General features: G+C 43.0%; 1 protein-coding gene across 1 annotated transcript in view; it reads left to right on the forward strand.

The window, feature by feature from the left end:
• Nucleotides 1-12,133, forward strand: part of LOC143319933 (ankyrin repeat and SOCS box protein 5-like) — a 62,541-nt gene that overhangs the window by 35,162 nt on the left and 15,246 nt on the right. The window contains exon 2 of the mRNA XM_076729219.1: nucleotides 533-612. Coding sequence (XP_076585334.1) covers nucleotides 533-612 — 80 coding nt within the window. The remainder of the gene's footprint in view (nucleotides 1-532; nucleotides 613-12,133) is intronic.

The raw sequence follows: 12,133 nt of genomic DNA on the forward strand, positions 1-12,133 counted from the left end.
AATAACAATAGCCAATAGTTAAAATCCAGGATAATGAACCTGTCATGGAGTAAATAACAAAATTTAAGGAATAAATACAATGAAGTACAAGAGTAATCAGAAAAATGAAATTACATTCTAGTTAAAAAACAAAAACAAAAAAACAGTTATAATCAGATAAAACAAGATCTGAGATAAGGCCTTTGAACAACTGTAGTGACAACAGAGAGTTCAAGTAAAAAAGGTTGGAAGGTTCTGTATTAATCAAAAACAATGCTGGTCCTGCCTCAGAGCCAAAGATGGCCAGCTTTTGGTAAAGGAGGTAGGGAGTGAGGGGTCACTGCACTGGATGATGTCTGACACTCACCTTTGGGCCGAGTGATGTCCATTGTCCATATGGTGTCCATTGGTGTCTTCCACAGTGTCTTATTTGATACTATCCCTGGGGATTGCCAAAAAAGAATTGCTCAAATGACTTGTAACTAAACTATCTGTGTGTGTGTGTGTGTGTGTATGTGTGTGTGTGTGTGTGTGTGTGTGTGTATGTGTCCAGGGTCCTGGGCAGATCGCTCCCCTCTCCATGAAGCAGCTTCCCAGGGTCGACTGCTTGCCCTGCGCACTCTGCTGGCACAGGTAAGGGCCTGTGAAAACCTGCATACCTGATCCCACTCTGACCTTGTAACATAAGTTTGCGTACATTAAAAATGTGCTTTACTGTGCCTGTAGTATCATGCAGGTTGAGGGCCACGCACATACTCATAGAACTGGAATTACACCAACTAAGTACAATTTTCCTTGCTATACTGACTGCTGTAACAAAAAGATATGACAGTAACATTGTGAGCAACACATATTAATTTCTCAGTTGTTGGCTGCTAGAACCAACACAAAAGCCTTCATCTCCCCCCATTTTACCTTTGACTCCTTTGAGGGCCAATATTACGCTGAGGATTCGCAGGAAAACTGAAGCTCAAGGATAGTTTAGTTTATGTTTTGCCATTTTGATGTTGCTTTACTGTTTGTTCTGCTGCTTAGCCTGTTGAATTTGCTGTTAGCACAGTCTGTGGCTAATGTGGCCAGTAGTATCTGTTTTAGACCTACACACTGGAGCATTCATTCATTCATCTTCTATACCCGCGTATCCCTTTCGGGGTTGCTGGAGCCTATCCCAGCTGACAATGGGCGAGAGGCGGGGTACACCCTGAACCGGTCGGCAGCATAGACAGATCTACATACAACCATTCACGCTCACACACCTAAGGACAATTTCACCAATTAACCTAATGCATGTACCCATGCATGCACGGGAAGAACATGCAAACTTCACACAGAAAGGCCCTGCCCGACCCGGGGATCGAACCAGCGACCTCCTTGCTGTGAGACACGCGCAGGTACTGTTGTACCTGCTGTGCCATCGTGCCGCCCCACGCTGGAGCAATGTTGACTTTTTATGTAGTCTCACATAGCCAGACCGAATGTTATCTCCCCACTTCATACTACAACACAAGCTCAGCTGGCTGTGATGTCATAGGAAAGCCCCTCTGCTACGTGGCACGTTGGTATGTGTGTCTGTTGCAGCTGTATGTAAATGTACTTGATAGACACACTCTGTGGTACACTGACTGTTGTACTTATATAACTTTTGGTTTTCTGCCAATTATGTTTTTATGTGTTTCTGTCAGTGTTGGGTAGTAGCAGTGCTAAATGTCGTGGCATTACTACCTTAATTTGTCAGTAGCATGATGGTAGTGTCACTGTTTTCTGAATCAAGTAGCTTTTCAGTAGTTAAGCTTTTTTATTTATCAAGCAGTGTGGTAGTGCCCGTACAGTTAACAGTTTTGAGTTAACAGTTTGTCCTGCAATTGAGTTTAATTTGAGTGTGCAGGTGCACAGATAGACTTTATTGATAAAACTTTATTGATCCCATGCTGGAGAAGTTTACTTGTTACAACAGCGGGATTAAAAAGCAGAGGTAGAAAAAAAAGAACAAATGGACAATAAAAAAGATACAAAATACAATCAACTGTAGAGGCTATGTACGTTATATACAAAAGCAGTAGCATTCCTTCTTACACAGTGGATACAGCAGTCTGTCGCTGAAGGAGCTGCTTAAGGCCCCCACTGTCTCATGCAGGGAGTGAGAAGGGTTTTCCATGATTGATGACAGCTTGGCTAACAGGGCAGTCCAGGACAGATCTCTTTCATGAGCAATTTGTTCAGTCTTTTTCTGTCAGTCTTTGAACTTCCACAGCCCCAGTAGGCCACTGCATAGAATAGTGCAGATGCCACCAGAGTGTCATAAAATGTTTCCTATAATAAAATGTCCTGCGTACTCTGAAGGACCTCAGTCTTCTCAGCAGATGAAGATGACTGAGGCCCTTCTTGTACAGGACATCTTTGTTGTTGGTCTCTCGGTGTTGTTGGTTTGTGGTTGAGATGAACACGCAGATATTTGTACTCAACCATGTTCTTGATGTCCAAACTCTGGATGTTAGCCCGTGTAGTATGTGAACCACCCTCTTAATGCTTGTCATACCATGATACACTACTGTCACTAAAAAACAAAAACAACAAAATACTGTGAAAAGAAGAATTCAAGGTCATATCGCCCACCCCTAGTAGACAGACTCATCATCAACCACCCTGAGAGGAGAAGGAGGAGGAGGTACAGGAGGGGACAGATGGCTGGATGAGATAGGCTTGATTTTGGACACATGAAAGGTGGGCTCAAGACGAACAGCGCAAGGATTAACAATGGACTCAATCTCAAAAGGACCAAAGTCGGGGGACAACTTTCTGGATTCTACGTAAAGAAGAAAATTCTTGGAACAAAGCCATGTCTTTTGGCCAGGGGTATAACTGGGAGCTGGGGTGTGGCAGCCGTTCACTTGCTTTTGGATTCTGGTGGAGGACTTGAACAAACCCTGAAACGCCGATGCACATGAGCTTTGAAAGACGGAGCAGTCAGTTCAGATTTCTGTGCAGGAAAAAGGAGGCTGGTACCCAAGGGAGAAAGGAAATGGGGACATACTAAAAGAGGCATTGGACAAGATGTTATGTGGGTACTGTAACTAAGGGAGTGCTCCAGGAGAGTGGGTTTGAAGAGGTGATGCAGCGAAGTGAGGCCTCTATTTCCTGATCGATCCTCTCTGTTTGGCAAGACCTCTGGGGATGATAACCCGAGACAAAGGCTGGTTGGGGCTCCCAGGGCAGAAAATAAGGCTTTCCAGACTTTCGAGGTGAACTGCAGCCCCTTATCCTTGACAATATCTGTGGATAATCCATGCAGACAGAAGACATGTTCCATCAGGAGGTCAGCGACCTCCCTAGCAGAGGGAAGGTTGAGCAAAGTGAGAAAGTGAGCATCTTCAGAAATAAGATCAATAATGGCATGATGAGGTATTCACTGTGGTCCAGTGGGGTATTGAAAGCTGTTTTTATTTTTATTTTTGTGCCAATGAAAAAGAAACCAGAACTCACCAGAGAGGATGAAGGACAAATTATTCCTACCATGAGGGAGTCCTGGATGTACACTGAATAAAAATATAAAAGCAAAACACTGTGTTTTTCCTCCCATTTTTCATGAGCTGAACTCAATAAACTAAAACATTTTCTATATACGTATCAAGACCATTTCTCTTTAATATTGTTCACAAATCTGTCTAAATCTAGTTAGTTAGTTGGAGAGTTAGTGAGGCATTGTGCTGTGTGATAAAATTGCAAATGTCAGAATTGCCTTTTATTGTGGCCAGCCTAAGGCACACCTGTGCAATATTCATGCTCAGCATCTTGATATGCCACACCTGTGAGGTGGGATGGATTATCTTGGCAAAGGAGAAGTGCTCACTAACACAGAGTTAGACGGATTTGTGAACAATATTTGAGAGAAATGGTCTTGATGTGTATATCGAAAATGTTTTAGATCTTTGAGTTCTGCTCATGAAAAATGGAAGCAAAAACAAAAGTGTTGTGTTTATATTTTTGTTCAGTGTTTGTTCTCTGTGGCTTCATGCTCTAGTGGGGTTGTAGAGACAACTGTTGGGAAGTGGGACCCCAGGCTTTAGGTATATCCCCCTGACTACCAGTAGTTGAAACTTGTCCTCTGTGGAGGAAATTTGTAAACCTGAATATCTCCCACCCACTGCATACTACTGACTCCTTAACTCCTTTTGCTATCTACAGAGAACATTTAGGGCTTTTCAATGATACCAAATGTGAAGGGGTGGGGGTTTGGTACCTTTCTCTTTCTCATTGAGGAAATTGGTGTCCATCAGTGCAAATGCATTTTATGGGAAGAGGAAAAGTAAGTGCATAATACTTTTTATTGAGCAAAGTTTGGCTTGAAATGTTGCCATATTTTAGATAAGTCTCTTAACAACACATTAAAACATTGTGTGAATTATTTTAAAGAGAATTTTAAAAAGATTTTTTTTTTTTTTATGTTTTCAGTATTCTATTTACCTTACAAAGATTGGGGAATAAAAAAAAACTAATTTGACATTTTTTTTTTCCTGGTAGTCAGGAGGATATGGCACAATCACAGGGATGGTGAGGCATCAGGAACAGGCTTGCTGAACATTGGTGCAGGGTCGTGATAGTGGTGAGGTCTGGAGGCTGAGATGGGGTCTGCAGCTCAGAGACAGTAGTTGGGACTAGAGCAGAAAGCAGTTGGTATGGCAATATGTGCTCCATAAAACAATTTTACCCACAGTCCAGTCAACATGTGGATTGTGTGTCTTTAACCACGGGATCCTGAGTACCAGTGGAGTAAGAAGATAATTTATTATGTGTAATTTGATTCTTTCCTGATGATTTCCAGATAACATGAGGGTAATAGGTATTGAAGGCTTTTGCTTCAAGAGGGGTGTCCATGAACTTAATGGATCAATCAGTCTCCATTTGCTGGACTACTACAGTTGTCTGCTCCAGAATCAGCTCACCAGTATTTCTCCCATTACTGGTGAGCGAGCTCTTGTACTGGGCACATGAGTCTGGAGGAAATTAAGAGTCTGGCCGCAATAAAAGCATGACTTGGAACTTCTTCTACACTCCCTCTCAGGGTGTTGAATGGGCCCTGCCAAACTGCTCGGACTCAGGTCTCAGGTTTGGAGCAACAGAGAAGGGGTTGGGAGTATTTGGGGTGTCTAGGAGTTGGGAAGAGGCGAAGCAGTGGTGGAACTCAGCTTTTTAGCAGTACTCCTGGAGTGGCTCTGGATCCTGAGATAGAGCGGTTGTCCACTTATCAGATAGTCAGTGGTTTGATTCCTGGTCTTGGCAGTCTACATGTTCAAGTATCCTTGGGGAAGATACTGAACCACAAATTGCCCCTGATTCTGTGTGTGTGAATGGTTAACAGCCTGTAATGAGCAGGTGGCCCAGCCATCACATGAGTGCGTGTGAAAGGGTGAATGCAGACGTGTTGTAAAAGCACTTGGAGTGGTCATCAGGCAAGAAAAGCGCTATACAAAATACTGTCTATTTACCATTCTCTTGATTTCGCTCCTGGAGCTTCAGGGTTATTACCTGGTCTAAAACATTTTGAAAAGCTCCCTCCAGAGCCTCATCATTCCATCCTCTTACTGCAGTCAGGGTCCTGAAATCAACACCCAGCTCAGCGACTGAGGGGAAGTAGATGTTAAGCAGCATCTTTACCACAGACAGGATGATCAGATATCGTCAGTGTTTCCTCAATGAAGACATCACAGCATGAGCATATTGCTGACTCACTCTCCCACACTGCTCATCCCCAGGCACATGCAGATCCTTTCAACGAGTTAATCACATAGGTGATATAAAATAAGATAACACTTTATTAATCCCCCATAGAGGAAATTAGGGTGTTACAGGCAGCAGCAGTAGTGTCCGGAATATAAAAGGAGACATAGAATGGAACAAAAAATAGAAAATAAAAATCAAGTATATATGTATATACATTGTATACGAAAAAGGGGGGACATTAAAAAAATGCTATTGCTAACGGGAAAAAAATTGAAAACGGACTGAAAATTGTGCATGGATTGAGAATTGCACATGGCTTCAGTACAGTGTTTTCCACTATTGCACAGATAAAAAGATATGTAACACAGTATACATGACATGCTGAGGTAAGTGTATCATTTCACTTCCTGTTTCTGGTTGCAGTGTAATTTGCTCTGGCTTCTGTTACATCGGCTTATTACCCGCTAGTTAAAGTAACATTGGTTCTGCTCAAGCACTCGTAAGTCTGTCTTTTTAGCGACCGCTAATTTTACTTGTCTACAAGCTTGTCTGCTTTACTAGCTACACCAGTTTAGCCTAGCAGCTAGTGATGGCTTCTCTCTCTCCCTCTCCAGCTCTCTCCTGCCTGGTTGTCAGATGTATAACTACTCCTCTGCCTCCTTTAGTGATACTGGTACTTGTAGTAAACGTAGTTTATTTGGTGAGCTGGAGACGAGGCTTAGTGAATTGGAAGCGCGCTCCATGGAAACCAAACCATTAGATATAGTTAACCAGGCCCCCATAGCCAGTGCGGACCGACCAAGTGTAGCTCCGGCTAGCTGTCTCTCAATAGCTCCCGAGCAGCTGGGACATCAGGGAGGCTGGGTGACTGTTCAAAGGAAACATAGTCCCAAACTGAATCCCACGGTTCACCACCAACCACTTCATGTTTCTAACAGGTTCTCCCCACTCAGTGACACACCCGCTGAGATACCAACTCTGATTATTGGCAGCTCCCTTTTATTAAGAAACCAAACCCGTGAGTTGAGACCAGGAGGCAGAGCTGCAGTCCTACATGCTTCTCTGCGCTTTCATTAGGGCAATTACCCACCCAACACTCCAGAGAGACTGTGTCTGCCTCCCGACCACGTAAACTAGGCAAACCAAAAGTACAGAGAAGAGGAGTTAAACATAAAAATCGAATAAAAATTAAAACAACCACTGCAATAGTACAACAAGATAGGAGAATTAAATGTGGGCTCCTTAACATCAGATTTCTGTCCTCTAAAGCTGTTTTAGTAAATGAGTTAATATCTGACCATTATACTGATTTATTTTGTCTGACTCAAACCTGGCTGTGTCATGAAGAGTATTTTAGCCTAAATTAAGCTACTCATCCAGGCCATATTAATGCTCACAATCCTCAAGGCAGCGGCCGAGGAGGTGGAGTTGCAGCCATTTTTGACTCAAGCCTATTAATCAACCCTAAACCTAAACTCAATTATAACTAATTTGAAAGCCTTGTTCGTACTCTTTCACATCAAAACTGGAAAAAGTTTTATTTGTTATAGTGTACCACTCTCCTGGTCCTTATTCTGAATTTATATCTGAGGTCTCTGAGTTTTTATCAGGTTTAGTCCTTAAAACAGATAAAGTAATTATTGTAGGTAACTTTAATGCACATGTCAACGTTGATAGTGACAGCCTTAGTACTGTGTTTATCTCAGTATTAGACTCAGTTGGTTTCCAGCAGAATGAACATGAACCTACTCACTGTTTTAACCACACCCTAAACCTTGTCCTGACATATGACATTGAAATTGAACATTTTTTTCCTCACAGAATCCTCTTTTATCGGACCACCATTTAATAAGTTTAAGTAAGTAAAGTAGAAAGGCAATGGCGTTCTACCAGTTTGGAAGAATTTCGTTTCGCCTGGCAAGACAGTCTTAAAACATACAGGAAAGCCCTCCGCAGTGCTAAAGCAGCCTATTACTCTGCACTAATAGAGGAAAATAAGAGCAATCCCAGGTTTCTCTTCAATACTGTTGCCAGGCTGACAGAGAGCCATAATTCTGCTAAACCATATATTCCTTTAGCTCTGAACAGTAATGAATTCATGAGCTTCTTTAATGATAAATTCTTACTATTAGAGAGAGAATTAATCGTCTCCTGCCATCAACAAACACTGATTTATCTTCAAACACAGAAACCATAGAAATTGTTATAAAACCTGTTTTGTAGTTTTAGACTGTTTTTCACCTGTCGACCTTTGTAGGAGCCAAAGTAAGTATTAGACTGCACATTTACTTGTTGTTTTTGTTGCGCACATTCTTGTGTTTGTTGTCATTCCGGTGATGGTGAGGGGTGTGGTTTTCATTCATATATTCACCTGTTCACTTGCATGGTGGGTTTTTTGAGATAAAGAGGGTGAGTGTGGCTCCGATATTTTCTGTTGAGTGCATGATTCATTTTGTTTATAGTTATTCAGAATGCTTTTGTTTATCATCATTTGATCAAATAAATAGCCAATTGGGAAGTGCATCTGGACCTCTGTGTGTATTTTTTGTACGTGTCACAGTTAAGAGCCTGCTCAGCCTCTCAGCTGCCTTTTTGATTGATAGTGGCCGCTATAACCTTCACCAACTAATTTCAATAATTTCATCATCAAGATCATCAGCCTGTATTCTAGACCCTATCCCAACTAAGCTGCTTAAAGAAGTTTTATCCTTAATTGGCTCTTGATCATTAGACATGATCAACCTGTGTTTATCAACAGGCTATGTACCTCAGTCCTTTAAAGTAGCTGTAATAAAACCTCTTCTTTCTCTACTCTTGACCCAGGGGTTTTAGCTAACTACAGACCTATGTCCAACCTCCCCTTTCTCTCAAAAATTCTTGAGAAAGCAGTGGTTAATCAGCTGTGCGACTTTCTACACAACAATAGTTTATTTGAGGATATCTAGTCAGGATTTAGAGTGTGTCATAGCTCAGAGACAGCACTGGTTAAAGTTACAAATGACACTTTATGATGATGTAGCAGTTATGGATGGAATTTAAAATCCTTTTCCTTATTTCAAAGTCATAAATGGTCAGGCACCATCTGATCTTAAAGAACTCATAGTTCCTTATTACCCCACTAGAACACTGCGTTCCCAGAATGCAGGTTTAATTATGGTTCCTAAAGTCTCCAAAAGCAGAACGGGAGCCAGAGCATTTAGCTATCAAGCTCCTCTCCAGTGGAGCCAACTTCCAGTCTTTGTCCAGGAGGCAGATGTAATGGAGGTGATGTGAATTAAAAGAAATGATGGTGGTTTATTGTAAAACTTGTGTTGGTCCTTTTTCATCAAGCGGTGAGCACTATGTTCAGCCAAGGAGGCACAACGACAACAACGTTGCGGTTGGAACAGGATTGTCCTTTTTTATTTCACCAGTCCCTGGCACAGACACCAATAACTCTTTCTTTAAAACGACAAAATTAAAAAGAGGTATCCCTTAAAACAGTCTCTAAAACGGGCCAACAGTCACCAATCTACGGGTTAAAATCGGTTAAAAAGGCAAGGCCCGATTTAAAACCGATTTAAAACGAAACCCGATGACGGCCGTCCTGCTCCTCGCCGTCACCACGCCACTCTCTGTTTCCTCCTCCGACTCACTTCGTAGGAGGGCGGACCTTCGGCCAAGATACCTGGAACAAAAAAAAAACCACAGCAGCAGTGGGGGGGTTCACGACACAGTGCAGCCGAGACGCCATCCTTTCCCGTGCCAGAGTGTTACTGGGTCCCAAAGGGTACTTACACGCTAGGCAGAGCTCCTCGCTCTGCCGCTGCCGTAAGGTCACGTTGTAACACTCTGGACTTCGTCGGCTCGGCTGCTGTCACCACCTCCGCCACGGTCTCTGGTCCGCGGCCGCCGCGGGCATAGCCCTCTCAGGCGGTCTCCCCACTGCATTCTGTTTCGGTTTCCTCTTTCTCTTCATATTTGCCGCTCGCATCTGCACCGTCTGACGCCTTCTCTGCCACCTGCTCTCCTCTCGCTCCTCTTGTTTCCGCGTGCGCCCAATGACGTCCCTCCTCCCCGTATCCAGTTGGTTGCGCACCGCTCCGTGCCTCAAGGCTATTGGCCAGTCTATATCAGGTAATGCACTTCACAGGTGCAAATTATCAGTCCAATTACAAGGGTGGCCCGGCCAGAAGTAAAACTCAAAATCGCTTCAACTAAAACCATGCAATAAAACACAATAAAAACACCACCACAAACACAATAAAAGCATGCAAGAAAATAAATAAATAAAATTATATACAATAAAAACAGAACGGTTGCATAAAAAAACAACTTAAGACTTCCGCCGTGCGACACAGACACTGTCTCCACTTGTAAGAATAGGCTACAAACTTTCCTTTTTGATGAATCTTATAGTTAGGGCTGGCTCAGGCTTGCCCTGGACCAGCCCCTAGTTATGCTATTATAGGATTAGACTTTCGGGGGACTTTCAAAGATACACCGGGGTCCTCTGTTCTTCTCTTCCTCTCTATCTGTATGCTTTCATGTCCTACCACGGCATGTTACTAACTTAGGTTCTTCCCCAGAGTCTTTGTGCTTTGTCATCTCGAAGGTTCCCATGGGTAGTGGCTGAATCTGGATTGTGGATTATAGCTACGTCTCCTGCCATGGCCCTGCCTGACATCCACTGCAACCTGCTACTACTATTATTACACCCAGTGTCATTGTTACTGTGATTGCATTTCTGTTTGTCTCTCTGTCTGTCTGTCTCTCTCTGTCTCTCGCTCTCTTTCTCTTGTTTTCTCTCTCTCACCCAACCGGTCGAGGAAGATGGCTGCCCAACCAGAGCCTGTTTCTGTCTGAGGTTTCTGCCTGGGAAGGAAGCTATTCCTCACCACTATCACCAAGTGCTTGCTCATGAGGGAATTGTTGGGATAAAAGAGTTTGGTCTGTACCAGCTCTATATGGACAGTGTCCTGAGACAACTTCTGTTGTGATTTGGCGCTATACAAATAAAATTGAATTGAATTGAATTATATAGAAAAATATGTATATGCATAGACTTGGTGCATGGGAGTGGTCTGTGGCATGTGAGAGCGGCTACTGTTCAAACACAAGAGAGAACTTGTGAGAAAAGCTCTGTAGGAACCAAGGTAATCATTATAACATTTGGGGTCAGGGACAAAAGACTTGTGGAAGAGATGAGCAGGATTAGGAAACAGGTCAAGTGGAGGCTGAAGTGGAGCTCCTGGCTGTGTGGTTGTTTACAGTGTAAGTTGAACTATGAGATTTGCTACCTAGTAAAGAGACTGATAGACTTTGACTTCGACTTCCACTCAACTTTATTGATCCCAATTTGGGAAATTCTTTTGTTGCAGCAACAGGTTAAACAATACACATAAAAATAAAATAAAACTAAGAGACAAGAGTGTTCTTAAAAAATACAGTATAAAATAAGTATATAAACATAGATGTGATGTTCTGATGTTCATCTGGGGTAAGAAAGACCTCTAGTAGTGACAACTAATGATATGTTTATTTTGTACTATTAAGCTTGGTTTAGGCTTCTGCGTCGCGGCGACGCCGTACCTACGCCGTCGACGCAGACCCCTACGCGGACCCTACGCCGTAGCCTGACGCGCACCTCCAAAAAATCCTGACTACGCGTCGATGCGACGCGTAGTGATGTGAACGTCGAGGACTGTGATTGGTCCGTTCAGAACGTAATTTTCGGTTCAGTCGCAGCCCTATGGTCGCAGCACAACAACACCGCCATTTTCAAAGTTTCTGAGGTGAGAGCTACAAGAAAAACTGGACCAAGCCAAAGAAAGAATTATCGAGGAGGTACGCAAGTACGACCACCTCTACAACTCCTCTTCGCAGCAGCAAGAGCCCCCCGAAACCATACAAAGACACAGCCGCACCCCCCTAGCGGCTTGGCGGTGAATTGCGGAGCAACGCGTTCCCTCGACGCAGAACTACGAATGCTCAGTGATGGCGTAGGGAGTACGCCGTAGGTACGGCGTCGCCGCGACGCCGAAGCCTAAACCAAGCTTTAGTCTTGCTGTAGTTTCGACGATGCATGGTGAAGTAAACGGTCACTTCTTTTATTTCTTTTGGCTTTGGTTGGCCAGAAAACATGTTTGCCTGTGAGTATAGACTCATACAGTCATTTTGACATTGAATATTAAGAATACTGGTGTTGAAATCCATAGTTAACGAATCCACGTTTGTTCGAAATGTGCATTTTGACCATATATGCTAACCGCTAGCATCGTAATGGAATTTCCCATATACGTTAGCCATAAGCTAGCGCAGTTGTTACTATACATTTAAAACAGCCAATATAACAATTTTATTGTTCTTCAGCAACGTTTGTAACTGAATGAAACTATAGTAAATATGGTCACAGTCTCATCATCAGATGTAAGTCCACAGAAGACCTCACATTCAC

Source organism: Chaetodon auriga, chromosome 4 (assembly GCF_051107435.1).
Source record: "Chaetodon auriga isolate fChaAug3 chromosome 4, fChaAug3.hap1, whole genome shotgun sequence".
Classification (NCBI taxonomy): domain Eukaryota; kingdom Metazoa; phylum Chordata; class Actinopteri; order Chaetodontiformes; family Chaetodontidae; genus Chaetodon; species Chaetodon auriga.